The following is a 25,847-nucleotide window of genomic DNA, read 5'->3' on the forward strand; positions in this document are numbered from 1 at the left end:
TACCTTATAATCCGATTTGAACTAATACTACAGTCGAACACGGATATATCGAACTCCAAGGGGATCGCGAAAAAATTCGATATATCGATAATTCGATATATAAAATTCGCCTATCTGAAGATTATCTGACAAATCCGCACATCAGTTAGAGTTTTCTGAAGTCGTGGAAAACGGTAGTTTACCGTTTTAACCCTCAAATCACGGAAACTCCGAACCGCAGCATGATGACCACCGCAATTTATTTATCATAGAAATGTCTTAGAGTTTCGCTTGTTTTTTCTTCTGCGTCGTAAAGGTTGCCAAATTGTCTTCAAGATTACAAATACGCACAAATGAGAAAATCAACGCTGTACACTGTGTCACAACAGAGGCGAATAACGCTGACGGAACCTCGGCTGCAGTAGGCAGTTGGGAACGTTGTCAGGCACTGAGTGCCGTTATCTTCAGTATCCGAACCGAACACCTCCCCCATCTGGAGGCGTGCAACGAAGTCGGTTTGCACCCGACACGCTCCGGAATAGCCGGGGCGGGTTGTGCTGCATTCGCCTTTACGTCAACGTTGATGCGTGCATCGCCCTCAAAACTACTGCGAGGAATTCCAAACGCCTTTTCAACCAACATCTTTTCAGCAGCCTGCACCCGACGAATCCCCGCCTTCGTTGCTCCGAAATGAATTCCTTGGACAAAACAAACATACAACGCCGCATCGGTCCCCCTGCACGAGCCACCAAACAGCTCAATCACAGAAAAAGAGTGCCTCCGGTCAATTTCTTTTAAAGGAGCCATGAAGAAAAAATGCAAGTTGGTTTTATTCGAAAGATTTCGTGTTTTATAGTGCCCCCAGCGCTTGTCCGGATACAAACGGTGCTTTATTCACTGAGAAATTAAACAATTTAGGTTAAAATTTTGATTTTCCCGCTCAATCATGCGTTTTCGTGGTCCCAAGTGACATCACGGGAACCGACCGCTCTGCAGCCTAGAGTACCTTCATTCACGCATCCGCCGTACAGGGTAGAGACACGTAACGCTGGCGCCGCCATGCTCGGTTGCTCGCTGGCCGCCGAAGCAAGTCATCGTGTCAAAACCACGCTAAAATTATCGCCGCAACGCGGTTTACTGAAGAAGTTTGAATCATATTGTCTGTTTCGCGTGGCTAGGTCTCGTGGGAAACGAAAAGAATAACGCGTTGAGCCCGTTGGCCCAATTGCGGCGGCACGGGACCGTTCAAAGGTTGTCTCCACCCTGTAGCGGTGTTGGTTTGTTCCCGCGTTTCTTTACGTTCCGTAACCTAGATGGCGCCACCATACCGTGGCAAGCGTTTGGTTTCTTTTTGCCCGCATTTAAACCTGGCTTGTTTTTGTTCTGGGAGAAAATATTCGTTCCCTGAAACAGTGCTCGCTCGACAAATGGGGTCACGTAAGACACCGTTGCTTGCGTCAATCGGCCAGTGTCGTCTGAGACAACCCCAAGCCCCATAGTGCTGTGCAGCTAAACCAAAGCATGCTGTGCGCAGTACGAACAGCAGAACGCATCAGTACTTCTATGTTTACATGTGCTTTCGTAACTTCCACTGTTTGTCCCATCATTCCTATTGCTTTGTAAAGAATGTGCCCTAAATTTAAGCGCAAATCGCTCGTTCGTCTAGTTTGTAAACTCTACCTAATTTGCGTCTGCTTCTGCCAGCCTCCGCCAATCGCAGAGCTTAGCCCATGTGACATCACAGGTTCTGTTGCGGGAAATGAGCTAGTGGGTCGCATGACCATTCCCGTTTTTCCTAATTATGTAGCTTATTTGAGCGAAGTTTACGTTAAAAGTGGTGTCAGTATAATTCTAACGAGACAATCTTTTGAATGAACCAAACTTGTGTTTTCTCTTCATGGCTCCTTTAATCCTATATGTCCTTTCGCCCCAACCACAATCCGCGTTCTAGCTATCATGGAGCTGCCCCTCGTGCTAGCGTGAAAACAGCTGTTGAAGGACATCGAAGTGACATAATGCTGCGGACACCTCCTCTGTCTCACCAAGCCAGGCAGCTCCTGCGATGAGTCAACATTATCATCAACTCCACCCTATCAGAGGAAGCAAACTTTCAGGGGCACCTTCGGCACGGAATTCGATATATCAAATTTGCCCGTGATCAGGAGTTCGATACACGCGCACAACAGGCCTATACTTTTGCATGGTATTTTCAAGGGGATGTTTGCACTGTTCGATATAGACAATAATTTGATATATCCGTGTTCGATATATCCGTGTTCAACTGTATACGAAAAGGCTGTGGTTTGCTGCCACTGAAAGCCTGCGTAACTGTGAACGGAGAGTCACTCTTTGATTATAAAATCCTGGACATACGAAAAGGGGCTTAGTAAATGCAGTGCAAAAAAAAGATTAAAGCCGTTTCATTCAATGTGAAAGCTGTCAGAAGTGCAGAGCAGTGATTCGCCATAATGGCCTATGGTGCCGTTATCCGCTCACTGCTACCATCCAATGCAATTCCAATTTCCCGCCTTCGCAGTGCTTCAGTGCCCGGCCTGAAACTGCGCCAGCGAAAGTTCTGTTCTTTTTGTGCTTGCTTTTCCTCCCGCACGTACCAGCGTTGCACTGCCACTTTTTTTCGCTTAGTGTCGTAAAAACCAACCCAACGAGCGTTCCCAACTATATGAACTCGGGCGGTGCCGGTTAATTACGTATGTTTTGCCTCAAATGCACCTACAGTTTTCTTTGCGCTAAGCAATGGGGGGATGTATGACAAGCGCCAGCGGTGCAGGAGTTTCGAACACTTGCGACTATATAAACCACTTGGCTTTCAAAGCCTCTGGGTTACGCCGTGACGACAGCTACTACGACGAAACGCCGTGTGGCTTTACTTAGGACCAGCGAGCGAGCTACGACGACAAGGCGAGCTCCTATAATTCTCTGCACTTAAAAAGGTTTAGTCACACATTACAGCAACTAAATCCAGGCGAACCCTCACTTGCCCGTTAGAAATCTGTTTTTATTGCGAACCAAGTACCGATGCTTCTCACATAAAAACAAACACTACGCAAGAAGGTAAGAGTGCCCTATTCATGCCTTGGTGACCCAAAGCCAGTGTGCAAACAATGCCTTATCAGCAAGCACTCCAGTTGTAGCGAGATAACGGGCGCGACGGCTGAGCAACTGCCGCACGATGTCCACTTCCTCCATAGAATACAGGCACGCGCCGGTGCTATCAGCTTAAGTGCCGCGCAGTCAGCACAAAGACGCTCGTGTCACCGAGAAGACCCCATTAAAGGTGACACTAAGGAAAGCTATAAACATTCTTGAGTCCATTTAAGAGTTTAGAGTGCTTGAAGCCCAAGTTCCGAGCCTTTCTGACCAACTATCGCACGTTTCTACCGTGTGTGTGTGTGTGTGTGTGCGGGGGGGGGGGGGGGAAGGAAGTGCGCTAAAAAGGCGCCCTTTTCCTTTCACTAACAATTTTTGCGACGTTTGCGGCGATTTCGCGCGCAGAAGTTCTAAAAACCGTGCTAAATTAATTGTAAGTAGGGATGTCCTCAACAAATTCAATAATAATGAGGTGCGACGTCAAAACTGGAAGGCTGAGGAGGCATTGAGCCACATTAAAAACCACTGTGATATTGCTGCATAAGTCAGTGTTGTAAAGAGTGCCAGGGAGTTTCCCGAGCTTTTGGAACAAACCAACGTCCCGCGCTTTTCATTTGTTGTAAAGTAAGGACAAAACCGAGTTGGACTTGCCAGGTAACAAAGACCTAGGAGATAAAACCTCTGTTTGCCAACAGAAAGTGTACACACGATGTTCACGCATATAATTCACTAGGTGCTACCCTTTGCCACAAGAAAGAATTGTGCCCTCAAGGTTTTAAAAACACAAAGCACCATAGAACCAAGTGTGCATTGCTTGCACACTGTGCAGGGCACTGCTTGAGCACCCCGTCATGACTTAAAACCTTTTTACATACAGTGTGGTTTAGCTAAACTATGTTGCCGTAAACAATGCTTCGAGAAATCCATCTTCAGTGTCTGTTTAAAGAAAGAACTGGTGTGCCGCTGAATAAGGTCTTTAGAGAGGGCATCCTTGGAGTGTCAGAAGGCAGAAAGCATAACAGTCGAAAGCTCCTTGTCGTGTTCTGCCTGAACTACTTCGATGGCCCGTCAAAGTTAACTGAATGCTACAACTACAAAGTTAAACGTCAGCATCATATCATTAGCAGGCAGTCGTTAGGATTAACATAATTACCCTTCTGTGCTATTCTAATAGGCTCTAGCTATTTTCTCGCTCAAGTGCAGTGATGCTAACTAAATAAGGAGGGACTTGGCTCTAAGAACAACTTGTTTTAATTTTAAAGTAAACCCTGTGAAACCTGTTATTCTTGCTGCTTTATTCCCACTGATTTCAAATATGCCAGCGCAAATCATAAAACTGTTATCTTTATGTTTTCCGATACTATGAACCCTGGTGACTGCAATAAGGAAGCGGCTTTTTGATGCATCACTCGGAACTTATTTTACAGATGAATAAACTTTGGTGTTTGAAATGGGCGTTCGAAACAGTTCCTTGCCACTGGTGCCACCAAGGTTTAATGAGCTGTAAAATTAGTTTCAAGCAGTGAATAAAAAAACTGCTCCTCTTATTGTATTCACCAGGGTTCATAGTATTGGAAAATATAAAGATTCCAGTTTTATGACCAACTCTATTTTGTCTATTAATGTTTCTCCAAAAATGGCTAATTATCTCTAATTACCTTGGCTGTCTTATTATCTTGGATATATACCTCAAATTATCTTGGCCTGACTGAAAAAATGATGGCATATTTGACAGCAGCAAGACTGACAAGTTCCACAGGGCTTGCTTGCAAATTAAAACAACTTATTTTAAGAGCCATATCTTTGTAAACAGCTGTTGCCCCTAACAACGGGCTCCTAACTAACAGAACCAAACTGCCCGCAACCCCTCTTCTAACTGTCCAAGCCTGCTTACAGGACAACACACGAGAGCAGACGATATCTGTCAGGCATGCTGAGACGCGCAGGGACCTCACCTTTGCTCAAACACAGCAAAGTCGCTGACTAGATCAGCCATTCTGAGACCCGTCCTCGAAGCCTGCAAGTCGAGAAAGGGGCAGATTCAGTCATCAGTCAAGTTTCAGCCACAGCAAAGCACAGATTTGCTGCTAATGAAGCCAGCACACAGCCCACTAAGCGGCCGGCAGAACAGTCAATGAAACTCAACGAAACACAGAAATTCTCGAAATTTTCAGAAATTTTAGTTTGCGTAATATTGCGTTAACTTTGACCTGCTTTAGTGTAAGGGTAACCATAATTTTTTTAAATTCAAATTTTTATAGGGTTACTACTCATTTACACCCAAAAGGGGCTGCAGACAAAGAAATGTGCTATTTCAATATGAAAAGGTGTTCATATCACCCTACTTCAAAATAACGTAAGGCCTTCAAGTAAAAACCATCAGTAACATTTTCTCTCAGGGCTTATTTAGGCAATTTAATAAAAAAACACCAGAAAACGGGAGCATTTATGATCAAGACAATGCCTGTAAACACTGATAAATCCTCCTAGTCTTCATGAATTTTCCAAAGCAGTGTAATTTCCAAAAGCAAATTGACGTTAAAGAATATATATACACGCAAAGATGTAACATACCGCAATTTTTCGGTTGTGTCACCTTACTTTTTCCACCGCTCTCAAGACCAGTTTAAGTTAACATATTTGAAGAATGAGGAAATTTTGTACTTGCATGGCCCCTATATTATGACCCTCTAACAAGCTGTATAAAAAAAAACAATGCCAGCTTTGATGCTTTTGTGCAAGTTTGTTGAAAAACATATGAGGCACTAAAATGCGTTTCAAGCAAGACATCAGACACAGAAGACTGCCCTGTGTATGGTGTTAGAGAAATTCAACTTGCCCTGCAAAAGAACTTTCTCTCACACACTTATGGTGGTCGCAGCCAAAACCACGATTCAACATGTTAAAGCAAGACAAGCTGCCTAGGCTACAAGGTGTTCCACAAGTGAAGGGAAGAGAAATCGTTGTGAACACCCGTCAGTGCACGCCAAGCATCGCGCACACATGCCTTTGTTGTTGCCGGCCTTGTTTGAAAGAAAAGAAAAAATATTAGCCGAAATTTGGCTTTGAGCAAGACTTCGTGCTTCTGCCACTTACTTTGCAGGCATAGGTCGGACCAATACCCTTCTTTGTGGTGCCCAGACTGAAAGAAAACAAAAGAAAGAAAAGCGGTAAGAAACACACCATCACACTACAAAACACTAACTGCCCATGTGAATAGTCTTCCCAATCATTTTACGAGAGGAGTTTTCAAATTAGAGTTGAACCTAAAGCCCTATTTTTACGACGTAGAACAGATCAATTTTTCTCTTGCGACAGAGAGCAAGACCACGAATAATCTTTGAGAGGGTTTCAATCGAACCCCCCACTACATGAACCAGCGCCACCAGTTACACAACTGGCTTTGCACCTGCTTCTGACATGCGCAACTTTGAATTAGTGAGTACCGTATTTGCACGATTCTAACACGCCCCTTTTTTTGCTAAAAGTAACTTCAAATTTGTGTGCGCGTTACAATTGGGCTCCAAGCCGAAACCAGCTTCTAGGCAGCCAGCAGCATGTCCATGCACACAAACGCATTCAAAAATACAATTTAATCCAATCAAAGCAATCTTTTCTTTGCAAATTTTTACACAAAACTTTCTTACGCGTGTTAGAATCGAGAAAATACGGTGTTAGGGAACCATAATGTGCCAAGTCTGTACTGTCAACAGTTCTTAAGAAGCGAAGACTAAGCCTCCATCTTCTCAGTTCGTGTCCACAGGCACCGAAGCTGACCTACGGGTTTTTGCTTCTCTCTTTCTTTTTTTTTTGTTCCCCCGCGAAGCCCCTCGCAGCAAACTACAACGCAGAACGACTTGAATGCTTCTACCCTGAGCAAACGCACAACTTACCTCTTGGAGCCCTTCTCGATCTCTTGAAGGCCGTCCACGGCTTGGTGAAAGTCGAAGACTGCGGAGAAACAAAACAAGCTTGCCCGTTACAGTTTGCTCCACTGTATATACGGAATCTCAACTTTGTGTCCAGAAAGAGTTGCAGGTGACGAAAACATTGCCACAAAAAGCAAAGGACACACACGAAATGCCACCTTCTGTGCTAAGAAGCTGCCAAAATCATGGAAGCTAGTAATACTGGCCAGAAGTCCATACCCAGAGAGACTGTTCAGTGCAATACATCTAACACACAATTGGGCCACCGATGATGCAACCATAATGGGAATAATCCTACAGCTCAAGAGCTAAAGATTAATCCTGTTATTCACATGGTGTCTTCGCTTTATTAAGCGTTATGTGAGTGTCGTTCCTTTCTTTCATGGGAGTCCATGAAATTATTGGTGAATTCAACGAAGCAATAATTCAAATTCTGGAAGGAAAAGATGAGTCCCCCCTCACCTATGTGAGATCGGTCTGAGATGAGAAGCCGGGAGAGAATGTCCAGACCCTTCTCCTCGTTGGCCTTGACCTCGTCAAAGAGCTGCGGAACGTTGATGACCACGCCATTGCCTGCATTCGGAAGAGACACAAGCACTCTTTGGCACATTGCTGAACAAAAATATACAAAAGATCCGCAAATTTGCAAAGCCAACCACTTCTCGTTTCTTTTTCTTTTTTTATCGCTCCAATAAACATTTTTTCCTCTTCCTCCTCCAATAATTCGCTAAACCCAAAGCCTCTTCTCATACGCCGACCGCAATGAGCAGTCAGTGTACGGTACGGTGTGCGGTACCCTAACAACAGCTCCCACATGCAAGCAGTGTAATGAAAAACAAGCCCCACACCCTCCTCCTCCTCCTCTCATTTACTAATGGAGTCATCAGCCACAAGGCATCTGAACAGTACACCATCTTGCAATTCCTGTTTGTGGTCACTTGCCAGGGGATGTAGGCCCCCTAGGGACTCCCGCACGCATATAAACAGTTTCGCTGTAAAACTTTGAGTGTTTCCAAACATGCTGAACAAGTCATACAGTGGAAAGAATTTCGTTATGACAGATTAACATAGTTACAACGCAACAGTCACTAAGCTTACAAAAAAGAAAAAAGCCGCCCGTGATAATCTCCAACCTTTTTCTAAGCCTGGGTAGCTGGCATTTTAAAGCAAGCTAGAAATACCGGGCTCAACGCCGGTCCCTCACCGATGACCGCCGTGCACTTGGTGTTGGTCAGCCCGCTGGGAAGGAGGTGGAAGTCGTAGCAGGCACTGTCCACGATGACCGTGTGGCCCGCATTGTTGCCCCCCTGCGAAGAAGACAACACCCGTTCCACCGCTGCCCATGACGGCACGTGGACCAAGAAACGGCTCGTCAAACGTCTGCACCCCTCTGCACCTCCACTCGCAAGCGCACCCCCGTCCCCTTCCCTCACTGGCCGTTTTCTTTCCCAATACCTCATCACTTGTTCACTGAAACTCAGTGTGAGCCCATCTAGTTTACTACAACTCAGTAAAAAACACTTCACAACATCTCTCTCTCTCTCATTAAGCTACGCACCACAAATAGATTGCTTGTAAGTTTGCAAAGAAGGTCTGTTCCTGCAAAAACACTTCACAACATCTCTCTCTCTCTCTCTCTCTCTCTCGCATTAAGCTACGCACCACAAATAGATTGCTTGTAAGTTTGCAAAGAAGGTCTGTTCCTGCAAAAACACTTCACAACATCTCTCTCTCTCTCTCTCTCTCTCTCTCACATTAAGCTACGCACCACAAATAGATTGCTTGTAAGTTTGCAAAGAAGGTCTGTTCCTGCAAAAACATTTCACAACATCTCTCAAGAGCTAGCCTGTGGTTGGTTACCCCCTCAGCTCCATTCCAGCCAGAAAAGACACTTCTTTAAACAAAACACGAGAAGTGTTGAAAAGCGTTCAAGTTTCGCACCGCAGCGACAAAATATGAGCAAGCAGTGATGTAATATGGGCCACCAATACAAACACCGTTATCAGTGTTTTAAATGCGGCTTAGCATTCAAGTTACGTGATGGAACAGAACTAGCAACCGCACTGCAATCGCCCAGTCATGTTTCTCGGCTGCGGTTCAGGCGAGCGACTGCGAACCGCAAACAAAATTCCACGACATCATTGAGAAGTATCGGAAAGTGGTTAGAAAGTCGCCGCTGCTAGAAATGTTTTCTTTAATATAGCTGTTATTTGTCTGAAGTTTGCCATAAAAGAGTAGTACCATTGTCATTGGGACAAGAATGAAACAATCTTGTATTTCATATTCATGCCCCCCTTAAACATTCAACAAAAGGCCCCAAAGGCAACTACACATTTCTTTTCACCATGAACGAAGCCGCAAAAATAGAATGCCAAAGATTGAACGCTTTGTTCTGTAAGCATCCAGCAACTGCGCTTCTTTTCACGTGTCAACAGCAGTCATGCTAACCTTTGTAGCTGTTGACCAAGTAGAGACAGCCAGTGTGTATATCACAAGAGCATCGAACTGTTGACTACGTTAGTTCAACAGCCTACAGAGGGCGAAGTCAGCGAAAGCAAAGGGCGCATAATCAGACAAATCCTCCCCCCTCCATATTTATATATTAGAGGCCTGCCAAGACCACAAAGCTTATCAATGAAAACAATTGGCAGGTCTTCCAATGAAAAGAAACGAGGAATGTGCTCCTACAAAATTTTTCCGCTGGCTAATTACGTTTGAGCCTGCAATGTTCTTTCTGTGATAATTGGAATAATTGCAGATCTATGGGAGAGGCCTTTGCCCTGCAGCGGGCAAATGCATGATGATGATGATTATCTTTTTTGTGAGAAAAGTCTGAGCATCGGTCCAGAGGTAGAGTAACTTCACAGCTCACTACAACAGTTCGAAAAACCGTGAGTTATCTTGCGATTTAAATTTCCGAACACAGTCGTTAGCATAAGGCAACGCCAGAACTTGATTGATTGATTGATTGATTGTAAGGTTTAACGCGCCGACGCAACGCAGGCGATGAGGCGCGCGCCGTAGTGGAGGGCTCCGGATTAATTTTGACCACCTGGGGACCTTTATCGTGCGCCGAAATCTCGTACACACGGGTGTTTTTGCTTTTCGCCTCCATCAGAAAAGCGGCCGCCGCGGCCGGGAATCGAACCCGCGACCTCGTGCTCAGCAGCGCAACGCCTTAGCCACTGAGCCACCGCGGCGGGTAATGCCAGAACTCGTTACTATTGTCCTAAATTTACATTTCCAAACAAAGTCATTGGCATAAAGCATCATCTCTCATGACTTGCCAAGACGGCATGCAAGAGTACAGAGCCAAGCGCTTTGAAATAGAGAGGCAGCACACCTTGCAATTTGAACTGACAAAAGCTGACATGGTGCCGACAAACGGGTATTATTCTATCACTTTTTTTCCCACACCAGTTTTAGAATTGTTAAGTGATGTTTCATTTTACCGGACTCCATGCCCCTAATCTGCAGCTCTACAAAACCTCAGGACAATCACAGCACTGTTGGCACCGCTTGCTATAAGCTTATTACTAAAACAATGAAGTCACACAACGCATGCTGTGAATGCTGCTTGTTTTGAGCAAAAGTTAAGAGCTTTGCTACGTGAATAACTATCGCAACAACAAACACACCCTGCACACAAAGGCAAACATTCGTAGGCTTGTAGACATACACAGTGGTAACCATTGCCACAGCTTTTTACAGCGCATCTTATTCTCAGAATCTACACCCTTAGCCAGTGAAATTTCAGAATAATAAATTAATCTCAGAAAGCTTTCAGTGACTTACTGCCACTATTTCACGCTCTGGCTGGCACTCACTCAACCAAATCACAGTGACCGGCATTTCTACTAACACCGAGTGGCTTCGGGGTCATCAGTGCAACCCCTGCATCCTTCTGCATGCCCCACAATTCGCACGCATTACACTGAACCATGAATTGTCATTAGGCACAAAAGGTTGCGTTCCCCAAAAAACGGGGAAAGGCAATGCCATCGTGACATTACACCCCAGCCCCGACCCATTCCCCCAAATAACCCCAAGAAGTGTTCAAACTCAAACTGGTTTGGCAGTCCCGCCTGACGTCCCAGACCATCAATGCTGGTGCCAACGATACGAGAAGAAACGACATAACAGACCTGCCCCAAATTCCCCACTTCCCACTTTCCTGCCCACCTTGTAGGTAGAAAAGTGGGGAGTGGGCAGGCATATTCTCCGATATTGTTCGCAACTGGCTTCCAACCACCAGGAGTGCTACCTCAACACATCACCACCCTCCCCGGATAAATATGTTTCAACCCAAAAAGGAATAAGAATAAGACAGCCCATAAAAGGCAGGGAGATTAACCAGAGAACAGTCCGTTTGGCTACCCTACACATGGGAATAAGGAAAGGAGGGATTTAAAAACAAAGAAAGGGTATATAAAAGACGAGGAGTGGTGCTTGAGGAGCGAGAAAAGAAAAAGTAAAGCCAACTACAAAAACGAAGCCATGGGCGATAGTAAAGCCTAAAAAAAGAACTTGTAAACTAGCAAAATGACGAATGAAAGATGGCACACGGTGTCCCTACAATAGTTCAGACAAGCCTGTGGCAGTTAAAAAACAAAGTAATGCTTCTGTGGCCTTTAGGGACTGAGATGGGCAATGCCTGTGACAAAATAGTCTGCCCAGTTAATGGCTGGTCGTCGAACTTCCGGAGTGCAGTTGACAGGTGCCGCCTCTGCGTTGCAAACTGGGCACAGTGGCACAAAAGGTTTGCTATTGTTTCGTCCGTGGCACACACGTCACAAACAGGGCCGTCAGCTATGCCAATAGTGAAGGAGTAAGTTTTGGTGAAAGCAACTCCTATCCACAGGGAGCACAGCAGGGTGGCATCCAAGCGTGGCATGTTAATGGGTAAGTGGCGCTGCAGGTCGGGGTCGAGCAAGTGTTGGAAAACTCCAGCATATTCCACAGCACACGTGTGACGCGATAACAGGATGCGGGGTAATAGGGCACTTTCATGGGCATAATGAGCCGCTTTGTCGCCACGTTCATTCCCAGAAATGCCGCAGTGGCTTGGGAGCCACTGAAAAATAATACTGGCGTGAAAAAAGCTATCCTGGCCTCGCGGACTCTCGCTAACCATGCCGGACTACTGAAAACAGTTTGACCTTATGATCCGCCTGCAAAACATATCCCCAATCAAGATCTGCTAGTCCTCTCCCAATCAAACAAATCTCTCTCTCTCTCTCACACGCACACACACACACACACAACCTTAGTCTTAGACTGGAATGCAGTTAAGCAACAACTGAGACTGCTTCCTGTTTTAATGTTAGTGCACATTGCCGACAGCATCGACTACAGCTTATTAACTAAAGCACCAAATTCTTTCTCTCCAACAAATGTTCAAGAAGACGGCTATAAAAGCTGTGAAACAAGCACAAATTCGAGCTTCTTGCCATAAAATGGTTTGAGAGTGGTACACATTCGACAACTAAAAAGCAATTACAATAATTTACGACCCCTTTTCTCTAAATCCTTTCAGCCTCAGCTGGTGGGGCTACTTCGGTAGCAAACACTTTGAGTAAAACTTAAAACTTAAATAACACTTCTAGCCACCTGTTGGTTCTGAGGCTTTTTATTGGAGCTCCAGCTGTAGCAGCAAAGTGCTGGTTTTTGGTTTTTAAAGCCATGCTAAGTTATACAAGTGGACAGTGGACAGGTAAATGTCTGTTAGTGCTAGCGATACTTCACTAAAGCTAAGCCCTAGTTTACAACGATAAAAGAAAAAAAAAACACACTGCACTTCACAAACACGAGAGGCCCTAGTGAAGAGGCAAACACCACGTGTGTTTACTCAAGCATACCTATCTTATTTGGCAATCAGTCCCCCCCTCCCCTTTTTTAAGTCTGTCGAGAGAAGACAATCACAGAAAAAGAAATAGGGGCAGACACTGCCAATGCTCCAAGTCCAGACAGGCAGGTGGAATGCATCAAGGGGGCAAAGACTTTTTCGCCGGCTTGCAACATTACACTTGCACAGCTGTCAACGTTCCTTGTTGCGCTAGCGCAAACCACGATAATGAAAAGCATGGTGGATAAAGAAAGGCCTGCGGAACGCCCACCACATGGCACAGGGTAATGCTGAATATAGATGCCACAAATCAGCTGCATTGAATTACCAATGAGATAAATATATTATCTTTTAGGGTGTTTTGTATTATGCTGCCCTTTTGCAAGTTGGGGTACAATGTGGGCAACTATTGAATTAGTAGCACCTTTGTGTACATGCCTGATTCCTGTGAGGTATGTGGCACGTGAAGAGCACAATCAAGATAACACTTCATGTGATTATGAAGGGTAGAATTAGGAGCGGTGAATGCACAATTCGGCTCAACATCCAACTATAGAAGCGGGATCATTGGGCTGTTAAGATCTGCCCATATCCCTTGCGCGTTTATGAAAGTGCACACATGCATGAATGTGTGCACGTGTACTTCCGTGTTTAATCCTATCTGTTCATGTTGCATAATCTGTAATCTCATTTTCAGATAACAGCCTATCATGCCTATTTTTATTCCTCCCCTTTTTCCCTCTCACTTGAAAGCAGACGTGCTTTAGACTTGCACTGTGGGCGAAACGTTTAATTCATAACACTGCTGTGGAATTTCATTTATTTACACTGCACTCATTACTAAACACTGACATTGCATTTTGTATGTTTCACTTAGTTGCGGCTCAAAAAGAACTAATGATCATAATGAAACTGCTAAATAACTAGACAAACCAGGGTGATTAGGACATAGCTTATGTGTTTATATATGGTATGAATAGGTAAATTACTACTAAAACATCAATGAAATGTATACACCTATCATGATTCGAATTAAATGTGGTAGAGCATCCCAGTGAAGAAACTAAACCTACTTACATCAAGCACTAGATATTTCGAACTGATGCTTACAATAACCATTTGAACCCCTTAAAATCTTTTGTAACACCGCTTTCTTTTTACATCAAATAATTGGTCAAACTGATGACGAGCGTTGTTTGAAACACAGAGGGCCACATCCACACCCCAATATGGCCTGGGTCAAAATAATAGGTGGCCACCATTTCTGGGACCTTGATCTCCACCAGGCACACGCGCGAACAACACAAAAAAGAGAAATGCAAAGCAACAAACAAAATACTACAGAACGTGTGGACGCCCGAGAATAACAAAAGAGGGGGGCTTAATTTAGAACCCTGGGGAATGCCGAAGTCAAGAGCAGAATGCGCAGCGTGGGATCTTAACCTTCTCGCCGAGGCTTCACAATCGTCTCTTGTGCCAAGAATAAAACCCGGCACCCAGAGGGGACCGGCGCCAGATCTCCAAACGCTGAATGCAGACAGGTGGCGCAAAATTGGAGCAGGCCAAACAGCTGTCCGAGTGGAACGTGCGGCGGCGTAATTTCCCACCCCGAGCCCCGTGTTTTCACCCGGCCGTCAGTTGCGCAAAATGCCGCACATGCGGGGATTCTCAAAGGCTTTTGGCCTCTGGGATCCTTGCTAATAGCTGGCCTTACTAACAAAGCCAGGGCATTGGTGAAACTGAACTCTGCCGAGTAATGAACGCATGTCATGCACCTGTTGTACAATCAATGCGATAAGTGCAAGAGGACACAAGGGGGTCGGGGAAGACTACGGGCAGTAGAGTTTCTAAAAGCAGAACAGCTGCAAGTATGCAACATCCAAAAAGCAAAAAAAAAAAAAAAAAAGAAGTGCAGCTGTGTTGTTGGCTATTACTTTGCAAGCATTACGGTTATGATTGCTGTTAAAACTGCCTTCAGTAACCTTCGGTCATGTAGCTATCACTAGAAATGAAGTGAATTTTCCACACATTAATCCTAACGATAATTGTCATTGTGCTAGGCATTTAGCGGACTGCCACAAAGGTCGAAGGAATACAGCTAACGCAGCCATTCATACATAAAATGCGATCCCAAAACATTTTGCAGTAAAAGCTGTCATGTAAGCAAGTTTAGAACAGGTTGTTACACCTGAATGGCCACTCGCACAGTGATAAGACAGCATCGACCTTTGCCTACTTACCACAGTCTCATTAATTAGATTTTTTTCACCAATGTCAGTACTTCTCGAATGCCCAGGCGAATGTGCAGGCTTTGGCGTTTTTATCTCAATGCCCACTTCGTCGTCTACATCCACAGAAGAATTGCCGCAGTTATTTGCTACAGAATTGCTGCAGTTAATTGCTGCAACCCCCACCACACGCAATATTGGGTCAATGGCTGTCATCTCTTGTCGACCTAGTGCCACAGCTTGTGACTCCATACTGCCACCATTCCCTCCTAGTCCAAATGAGGTCAAAAACGTGTCAACACTGCAATATTTTCTTCCCTCTTTCGAAGACGGGCAACCAACTGATATCTTTGCGTGACACGCGTGACAACATTCTGAGTGCTAGCAGAGTGCCTGTAGAACCCCGCAATTAAGTCGTCTCATTTGTATTATGCCTTATATGCACTCAAGTGTGAATTTAAAGGACTCTTTTGTTCCTTTTGATATCGAAGAGATAAAAAACCAGCTGACCTCGACCCGTGACGAATTTCAGGGCATACAAAATGTTGACAGATTACAGGCTTCCCGCTGCCCCTCTGTCAATGCTTGTTCCTGTTGTTTTTTTGACGACAAAGTGAAAGGACAGCTCGATCCTATCGAGGTACTTGTAAATGTGTAAAATATATACGTTTTCTTGAATTATTCCCGCGGCAGAAATGGAGCGAAACCAGTTGGCTAGACTGCATCAAAACCAGGGCGAAACTAGTCAATAAAGGGGGTAGGCTTTCTGGCCCTGAAAAGCTATTTCAGACAAGTGAACTCCGCCACGAAACTGGAAAGCAACTGACCTTTTAACCCAAGACAGCTTTACAAGCCTTTTACAATGCTTATTTCATGATGACACTAAAGCTTAAACACAGTGCAGTTGACTTGGGTTGCGAAACAGGATGCACATACAGTGGCACGCGACGATGTGCCTACACGCTGCAATGGAGGAACTGTTGATAACGCAAGCCACAAACGAGATTAGTGCAAGCTAAGCTTTGCAGAGGCGATACGGGATCAGCCGCCCTAGCAATCTAATCAAGGGCCCTCAAAGGAACTTTAAAGTCGCTGACTGCGCTTGTGAATGGGGCTTTTCCAGTCGCGAGCGGCACAGAGACAACAACGCACGTCGTGTGTACTCCCTTCTTGGTCCGCCATTTTTTCCGCTGTTCGAACAGAGTAAACTGATTATAGATAGGGTCATGGGAAGGTTGGTACAGCCGCTGGTGAAGCGCACCAACTGGAGCCAATTCAGATAATGAGATGTTTGCGCCCCTTGGCAAATGATGGAAAGTTTCACTACACCCAACTGAGAATCGGCACGAAGAGAGGAGCTCGTCAAGAAAGAGAAATTTCACTTAAAATGCAAGCAAAACATTGAGCCCGTCCCAAACACATCATTCCCCTTTGTTCCCACAACCCCCTCGGTAGACCAACAAGGATCATCATCATCATCAGCAGCAGCAGCAGCAGCAGCCTATCTACGCCCACTGCAGTGCAAAGGCCTCCCCCATAGATCTCCAATTATCCCGGTCCTGTGCCAACTGCGACCAATTTCTCTGCAAACCTCTTGATCTCATCTGCCCACCTAACTTTCTGCCACCCCCTGCCACACTTGCCTTATCTGGGGATTCACTCTGCTATACCCTTAATAAACAGTGGTTATTTTGCTTTCGCATTACATGCCCTGTCCATTTCTTCTTAATCTCTCCTAATATGTCCTCAACATGCGTTTGTTCCCCGACCCACTCTACTCCTTTCTTGTCGCTCGACGTTACACCTATCATCTTCTGTTCCATTGCTTGCTGAGTCGTCCTCAACTGAAGTTGAACCCATTTAGTGAGCCGCCACCAAGTTTCTACCCCGTAGGCAAATACCTAGATCAGTGGCAAGTAGCTTCAAATATGCACGTGGCATACTCAGCATTCTGTGCGTTAAAACAAACACAATACAAATCAGAAACAGTAAGCCCTAATTAGCAGACAAGAAGACGTGGTAAGCCATAACGAGAAGTTGTTTCTTGTGAACTGAGTGGCAGATTCAGGGATCTAAATGCGACGACTCAAAACGCGCAGGCGACAAGGAGCGTTCAGTCAGACAAAGGACGTTTGCCAGGAACAACAACACGTCACAATACGGCTGACACAACGCCATCAGTGGCTTAATGGCAAAACACGACGTCACAGGGGTTGCGGTGTGCATGGAGGCTGGCCAAACGTTAACCGTTAATAGAGGGTCACGGTTCTTTTCATTGATGGCTTAACCTGGTAATAGAAGATGCTCTTCGTTCAATGCCACCTCTGTCCAAGTCAAGTGCTCTTATATCAACCTCTCTTTTTTACTGTGGCACGATCCAGAAGCCAGCTCTGGTTGAAACAAAAGCGCAGAACGATTCACTAAATGCTTTACGGAAAATTCTGCAGAATGTTGAGAGATCATAAGCGCTATTAAGTGAAGAGTTGGCAATTTATATAATATAAAGAGAAAACAATTTGAAAAACAGGTTATATAAAAGAAATGAACTCCTACCAGACGATGTTTCGCAGCTAATTTTTAGCCTAGACTGCAAGACTGCACTGGGTTTCTCAAAGATACGTACGGGTTGACCTGCTGCAAAGAAGATACCGCAAGAATAAAAACAAGCTCGAAGAAAATATAAGGACGTGACATCTCACACCTGTCGTTTCACGCTTATAAAAGCCCACATGTTTAAACTTTCTTATAACCTACTAGAGAGCACTTGAACACCTGGAAGGAGATGTCTTGCACTTCCTGCTTCAAACTTGCAGAACTTTTTTTTTGTCTTCTCTGCGAGTGTTTCTTTCTTACGTGACGCACTGTCATTTCTTCCACCCTTTTTCTGTGTTTTTTTTGTTTTAATTAAACTTTGATTTATCGTTTTACCATTGTGATGTGATGTGCACCCTATGTAATTCCCTCTGCCGGAGAGCCTTAGGGTTAATTTTGAAGTAAACAAATAAATAAATAAATAAATAAATGTGTAAATCAGTTTCAGTGCACGATAAACTCAACAGCACAGTAAGAAGGTCACCTTCTGACACCCGTATTTTTCCTTTCTACCAGCAGGCAGCAAAGTCAAAGCAAGCTCGTACAGTAAGCAAACAATCCCTACAAAAGCAAACTCCAGACTACATCCACAGTCCTCCCAAAAAAGCACCTGACATGGTTACCAGAACGCTCAACCAAGCAGACCCAGACTCGACCCGGTTACAGGCAGTCGTGCAAAACGTTTCCACGGGGCCTTGGAAAGATTCCAACTTGGCTGGCGGGGAAGCCCTGCTGTCGGAGCGTCTTACGAGCACCCAAACAACAGAAGAAGAAAAGAGTTCGGCAGGGGGGCCGGCACAATCTGAAAGCGGGCAGCTGTTTTCCCTGCGTGAAGTTCTCGCGTAGACGAAGCAGTCGTAAAGAGGGGATGCGGAGCAGACGGTTTTGAGATAACCACCGTGCTTGTTGGTAAACACAGCTGGCTTTGCAATGATGGCATGAGGCTTGTTAGACAACGCCGTCCATTCAATTCCAGAAAAAAACTTTTAAGCCCACACACAGAAAAAAAAAAGAACCATGGGAGCTAACCTAAAATGCCTCAATAATCATACTGTATCAGGCTTTTCTCAATGTCACGTGCTTAAATAATTTCTGTGCTCGTCTGTTTAGAGTAAAAAATGTGCGAACTGCCATGTTGTCAACTTAAAGGGGTCGGGGCCCTTGTCAAGCTGTTTTCAAAGCCTTTTGCACCGCCTTCTCCTTCTAAGAAAATAAAGTGATGATGATGATAAAAAAATTACGTTCAATTTCTAAAATTTTGTGCACGACAAAGTCAACAGCCTTTCGGCTACAGGACTGCACCGAATTATCTTCTACCACATGACAGTCTAATCCATACTTAACAGCTACGCTGCTCCGTTTCACCAAAATGCCCATTCGAAACAGTGTCAACTACCTTTTTTTAAGCCTTGGGCTTAACCTTTATGGCGCAGCTCAACACCTAAGCTACTAGGTGCGTCATACAGCGGACAGCTCCTGAGTAACTGTTTTCTGTCAACTGACGTCCTTTAACAAGTACCAAAAGCTACCGTATGCCGAACATTGGTACGGCACAAAAGATCCAACCAGGAATTGAGAAGCAAAACGCTTCGCAAACAAACAGCTTTGAGTCTCCCGCACTTTTTCTTCACAGTAATGCTACCAAATTCCGAAAATTATTTCTCCTTAGCAAAGAGCAGTTGGCCCTGAGCCACGAAATGAATCTTTTCCAGAAGGGCTCAGGTCACTCCCACCGTGCTATTTTTTTTTATTGCGGTGAACAATTAATGTTATGCCGTTCAATCGAGTTTTCCAGTGAGCTATAGTTCACCGGGTGCCAAACAACATCCAGTCGTTGCCAAGTATTTTGTGGATGAGCTGTACTCTTCACCAAAAACCCCAACAGCTCTTCTCCTGTTTTTTGCACGGAAACTAACACAAATGGGCATTTAAGGGGGCACGTGGGCCTTTGGGACCAAAAACATGCCCCAAAAATTAGTCTTTTAGTAAAACTTTTCTCTTTCTTCGCACAGCTTTTTCTCTGGAAAGGCAGAACTTGAACAGTGCTAGGTACTTATAAAAGCCGCGCAGGCCTGACTTCGACGAAAAAATAAAAATTCTTCCATAATTCCACCCTTCTTTGTCACGGGCAGTATCGCGCCGATAGGAAGTTCTCGAAAGGTACATCCCAGCATTTGGTGCAGCTAGAACGATAATTTCTTTTGCAGTGCGAAGCCGAATGTTTAAACCTTGCAATAAGGGATGCACGTCTTACATTTCATGTTTCAATAATTGTTAAATTAGTGTTAGTTATCACTGGTTAGCAGGAGTAGTTTAAACCTAGAACTTAGAATTGATGTAAACTTGCCTGTGACTGACATGAAAAAAAAATGCCTGCAACATTGCATTCGCCACAATTTCTAGCATCTATTCATGCCTCACTGGTAATTTTTTGTTGAATAGTATTCTTCCTATTGTTCTCAAGAACGAAGAAAGATTGTTAATTATTTCAGAAACTAATTGCCTTACATAAATCAACACTAACTGTGTATTTGAAACCGGGTAAAAAACATTTTAACAAGCCTGTGAAGTTTCATCAAAATTGGTTGGGAAGCAAAAAAGTACCCGCTTAACACTCACTGTGCTGCAATGTCAGGAATATTGTATAAAGCCCACAAACACCCCAAGCAAAAAAAAACAATTAATACAATTGGAGGACCATTTGGACCTGTGGAAAACACAATTGGTGCAAATGGCTCCACTTGGAATTGTGTTTTCAACAGGTCCAATTGGGCCTCCAATTGTTTTTTTCCCCTGGGACAGAAGGTGAGTTTGCACTAGAGTGGCAGCTGTTATTGAGCTATACTACAGAATACTGGAACTGCTACAGAAAAATAAAGAAACCTTGCCACATAAACAGATAGAACCCAAACTTCGGTACTGTTGATCACCTCGCCATCTCGCAGAACAGGACCCTCCGCCCCATATTTTTAATAGTAAGCAACTGGTTCAGCAAACCACTGGTTGTTTCGTATGAAAGTTCAGATGTTCAGAGGCTTTTTTTAAAGCATCCATACGGAGGTATCCAGGTGGTTAACGCATGAAAGAGGATCTTAGATTACAATCTGCACTATTACAGTCATGCTGGAAACTAGGAGACTTGCGGCTTCTTGTTCCGACAGCAGAAAAAAAAAAAATCTTGTTTATGCTATAGTATCAGGAATGAACTATGTTTACATAAAAAAAACACAAGTTTTGTCTTTTTATGCCTAAACTTCAAGTGGTCATAACTTCGTCTCCAGCATAGATGAAATGATGTTGGTCTTATTGCAATTCCTTGAACGTGCAGAGTTTGGTGAGAATATGTTTAGCTGAATCTAAGCAGCAATTTTTAAATGAATATGCGTGTAGACCCAACATTAAAATCCTTTTAACCCATGGTGAATCGCACTTTGCCGCATAAGCAAGTGTTATTATTAGAAAGCTCTGAGGCCTCGACGTTCTTATGCAGGACATTGCCCGTACAACAATGTTTTCCCCACATTGCATTTGAGTACATTATTGAAGCCAACATTAAAGGGGACATGGTGTAGTGCTCTACAGATCTGGCCTCTTTGGAGTTGTGTAATGAAAGGACCTGCGGCCTTCACACCTTTGATATCAGGCTGCCTCTACTGCCCCTAAAGATATGCCCTCCACGCAATGCATTCGTGTCTGTCAGTGAAGCTGACTTACTCATTTATCTGACAATTTCCACAAGCGAGTTTCTGCAACTGATTTTTTTTTTAATCTGTCGCAATATCGAAATACAGATGTGAATAAAACACATGCTTCATGCTAAAACAAAATTATTTTTTCTACAGCCAAAATGGAAAACAACCAATCCTTTGATTTTCATCCTCACAGCTGCACCTTTAGGACGCTTGGAAAGTGCGACGCCTCTCCCACAATATAATTTACAAGTTAGAGAATTGTTCCTTGGCAGTCAGATCACAGAAAAATCACAAAAGAAAACTGCAACTAAGCCTCCCGGAAAATGAGATTGATAGGCCCTCAACAATACTGCAACAAAACATCTTCCTGTTGCTATATATACATATATAGAGAGAGAGCAGTTGAAGAAACTTCGCAAGGCGCCAGAAAAAATATTTGAGAAAATGATTGACTCACAATTAAAAACAAAGTGGTTTACTGACGTTTCAACTCGAGGACCAGCCTTCACCTGAGTAACAGATGAAGACTGGTATTCCAGTCAAAACATCAGTAAACCACTGTGTTTGTTTTTAATTGTGAGTCAACCATTTTCTCAAATGTGTATGTATGTATTTATATATATATATTCAACGAGCCCATCATTTTCCTATTCTGATTCGATATATATATACATATATATATATATATATACACACACATACATATACACATATATATATATTACTACCATAAGTTTGATCACATCACTTGAATGAGCCGTTACCTCACTGGCAACTCAATTTTTAGTGCTGGTCCATATTACATCTCTTCCACGTGAAGTTCAAAAAACTTCCCAATATTTCTTGCAACTCTTTCGCTTAAAAGTGTCTTTCACGGCTAGAATGGAGCTGACTAAGTTAGCTGACGCTAGTTTTTTCAAACAGACCAAAGTAGTATTTCCTGAACCTGTCAAGAGGTATGGGGGGCAAAAGCCACGTGCGGAATTCCAATTTTCCTGCTTAACCCATACTGACACCATTCAAACCAGCGACATTCCTCACAGACAGGACGTGACCTGTACATCCTGACAGACACTGTGACAGTGCACTTAAAACCAACATCCAAAGGTAATGGGACGTATATTTTTTTTACTGTAGCGTTTAGCGCACTGACGCAATGCAGGCGATGAGGCGTGCCATAGTGGGGGGCTCCGGTTTAATTTTGACCACCTGGGGATCTTTAACGTGCGCTGAAATCTTGTACACACGGCATTATTGCTTTTCACCTCCATCAGAAAAGTGGCCACGGCGGCCGGGATTGAACCCGCATCCTCTAATGCTACGTATAGCTAAATTATGACGGATCGAACAAGAGAAAGAAAAATTGGCCGCATATCTGCTGCTTTTGTTGCAAATGTTGCCAAAAGACGAAAGTTGACTGGCGGCCCTGCCAAGTAAATGCCTCCTTTCTCTTTCCCGCTCACCTCTCATGCTGTTCCTCTATCGGTCTCGTTCCTCCAAAGAGAACACGCTAGAAATTTGCTCAAATCAGTTTAAATTTACCCCGCTCCACTGCTCGAAATCGGGTGACTCGATGCCAGCGCTGCCGTACGGCGGAGACGCGCGTGAATCGAGGCGCCCCACTACAACGTTAATAGAACCACATTGCCCTACTTCACGAGTGTTCCAAGCAGAACAGGGAACCGATCTAGTGCAACCTTTCGTTGCTGTTGCCGTCTGATTTTTTTTCAAATGCCGCCAGGTAGTGCAGGCGACGCTTTTCTGCAGTTGATGTAGTATTTTATTACCTATCTCAAAAACCAAGCATCCGTGAATTTTTAATAAAGGAACACTGCAAATATAACTCCTGTATTCATTTTCTGCCTTATATTTGCATAATGTCTTGTTCATGTTCAACAACGCTGACAAGTATGAACGTTAACGCCGGACTTCTATTGCGCAGATTCAGTTTCACTTTGGCCTAGTGGCTCGATCAAGTCCCAGACAGACAGACAGACCAAAATTCCTGCGTTCAAGTAGCCCAAGAAAGACTATCGTCTTTATAAAGCTCGGTCATACTTAACAGGAGAAGGAGGGGAGAGGCTGGAAGTGACTCTTGAATCATTAAAAAACTGTGATGTAACTTTGACTGCCCTTTCAGACAAGAGCTCAGCAGTCATTGCTTGATGGGCCTCCAAGATCTCCCACAACTAACCACTTACTTTTCCTACCTTGACCAACCGCAAAGAAAAATGCCTTACACACTCTGTTCGTTTTCTTTGTGGTGTTATTGCAGGAAACACGAATTGACGGCGCCTTTTTTTCTACCCAGCGCTACGCTTCTCTGCTGATGCACTTATAAAAGCGCGACAGAAATAACATTTCTTAGTAACATTTTCCAAGCTGTGCGTTGCTTTAGCGATAAACTTTCTTAAAATAAAACGGTCGCTTCACAACAAAACAAAACCAAACGCTCCTAAAAAACGCTTGAAGAATATGAAACATGCGTCTCGCGCAGAAGTGCACTGACGCGCCTAAAGGGCGGAAAAGACCGGTTCAGTAGGTCGCCCGCAAAGCAATATCAATTCTAGCGAGGCTAACGCGGAGCTTACACATCGAGTGACGACTGGTCGCTTTAATGACAAGCAAAATGCGAAACGACCTCATATTCAGCGTTGACTCATTCCAGTTTTCGATCGCACTCGTAAGCAAAATAGTAGAAGAAAATGATCTACTCGTCGTGCCGGGGGATCGTTCGTCGTTTTCAACGGCCCAGATCTCCCTTCCTTTTTATCTAGGGAGCACAATCACGAACGAACTTTGCTTTAGAAGCATGTGCGTTGTCCCTTTCGAGACACGACGTCGTTTATTTGGCTACGATTGCAGCGTAGACTGAAAGAGAGCGAGCGGCTTGACACGTGCAGCCAGCTACGCAAATGCAGCAGCGGCTGCAGCGAAACGCCGGCGATCGCATCGCTTACTGAATTCAAGGTCATCACATGAAGGCACCGGTGAAAACCACGGCAACGTGATCTCAATACTGCGCCAGAGACAGCTGCTTTCGCGGGAGATGAATCGTTCGGTCTGTACGAGTTTCGTGCTCGATAGACTCACGTTCGGGCAATTGGGCGGGAAATACACCCCAATGCGCGCTACATTTATACTTTGGCGGCCTTTTAGAGGTTGCTGTAGGAGTGTTCATAGCCCCGACAGTTCGGAATGAATGCAACAGAAGTGGACGAGTAGAATCTTCGAAAGCCTTCGATGAGTGGTGAACTCGTTACTGCTTCAGGTGGTTCGCGCGGCAGGGTGAACTCGAACCGGCGGCCGGCATCGGAAGTGATCGCGGGGCCAACAGGTTGCATGGCGCGCTTTGCAATCGCGAAAAGGGCTAAGCAGTCAACCACGTGTCTGAAATAAGGGACAGGGAAGCTGTCGTCCAGGTAAAATGAGCGGCCAGCGCGCGGGCTCACCTGACACCGGCACACGATCTGTGCGTCGCTGGCTAGGAGATCGACGATCTTGCCCTTGCCTTCATCACCCCACTGGGCGCCGAGGACTACGTTGGCGCGCGTCTTGGGTTCCGGCGGGGCGCGGTGGAAACTGTCCGGAAGGCAGCCGTTCACGCCGTTCGAGCAGCTGAAGTTGATATAGCTCGACATGCTCGCACACCAACTGCTACGGCAACGGGGCCTAGCAGCCGACCACTAGCCGCAAGGGGAAGATTGCAAATGGATGCCTCCCGCCACTCGTAGCCGCATTTTCGTATCTCCCGCAGTCACGTGACATTTTTTTTTGTGCAAGAAAGTTGTTCTTAACAGTAAAGTTTTCAAATAAATTTGCTACATAAAGTACTTTATACTCAATTTGGCGATAGTATAAGATAATTTTTATGTGGTCTTGAAGCTCTACTGACCAGCGTAGTTAGCCATGACGTCAGGTCTCAAAAGGCGCGAGTTTCAAATGCTACTTCAGACGTTGAAAGACGTTACGTGAACCAGAGCGAGAGTGAGATGAAACGTTTATTGAGCTAATTGATTATAAAATGTGCATTCGCCTGCTTACTGTGTAGTGAACAATAAGTGTGTTCTTGAGGGGTGTACGAAGCTGCCTGTTTGAATTTGTCTCAGCGTAATTCTCTTGGTTCAAGCAGTGTCAAGAAGTCTGCTTGAACGAAAAATTGCCCGTTTGTATGTACGTACGTACGCACGGAAAGCTTCATGAACAGTTCGTAATTTACGCCGTGAGCATTATGGATCCATCCCACTTCTCATTTAAAACAGTGGGCGATGAGTACTGAACGACACGCCGTTGTCACTATTCAAGTGTGGTAGAAAATGATTCCTTTCTTTTTGAACGAACAGGGTTGTGTGTGTCATTCGTAAGAACGGCAGAAGGTGGTTAGAAGCCGTGCTCTTTTACTAGAACCGTACTAAACGGCTCAGTTCTTAACCTGGTTACCTCAAACTCGCTCAATTTTAAATTTCGATCCATT

At 44.6% G+C, this 25,847-nt stretch overlaps 1 protein-coding gene across 1 annotated transcript in view; it reads right to left on the reverse strand.

Moving 5' to 3' along the window:
* Nucleotides 1–25,096, reverse strand: part of LOC144142753 (adenylosuccinate synthetase-like) — a 58,595-nt gene extending 33,499 nt beyond the window's left edge. Inside the window, exons 1-4 of the mRNA XM_077674449.1 lie at nucleotides 24,826–25,096; nucleotides 8,221–8,323; nucleotides 7,479–7,589; nucleotides 6,981–7,038 (exon numbers count right to left, since the gene is read on the reverse strand). Of these exons, the coding sequence (XP_077530575.1) occupies nucleotides 6,981–7,038; nucleotides 7,479–7,589; nucleotides 8,221–8,323; nucleotides 24,826–25,014 (461 nt within the window). The 5' untranslated portion in view covers nucleotides 25,015–25,096. The remainder of the gene's footprint in view (nucleotides 1–6,980; nucleotides 7,039–7,478; nucleotides 7,590–8,220; nucleotides 8,324–24,825) is intronic.
* Between the last annotated feature and the right edge of the window lie 751 nt (nucleotides 25,097–25,847).

Source organism: Haemaphysalis longicornis, unplaced genomic scaffold (assembly GCF_048455015.1).
Source record: "Haemaphysalis longicornis isolate Haplotype H1 unplaced genomic scaffold, Haemaphysalis longicornis Haplotype H1 scaffold_6, whole genome shotgun sequence".
Classification (NCBI taxonomy): domain Eukaryota; kingdom Metazoa; phylum Arthropoda; class Arachnida; order Ixodida; family Ixodidae; genus Haemaphysalis; species Haemaphysalis longicornis.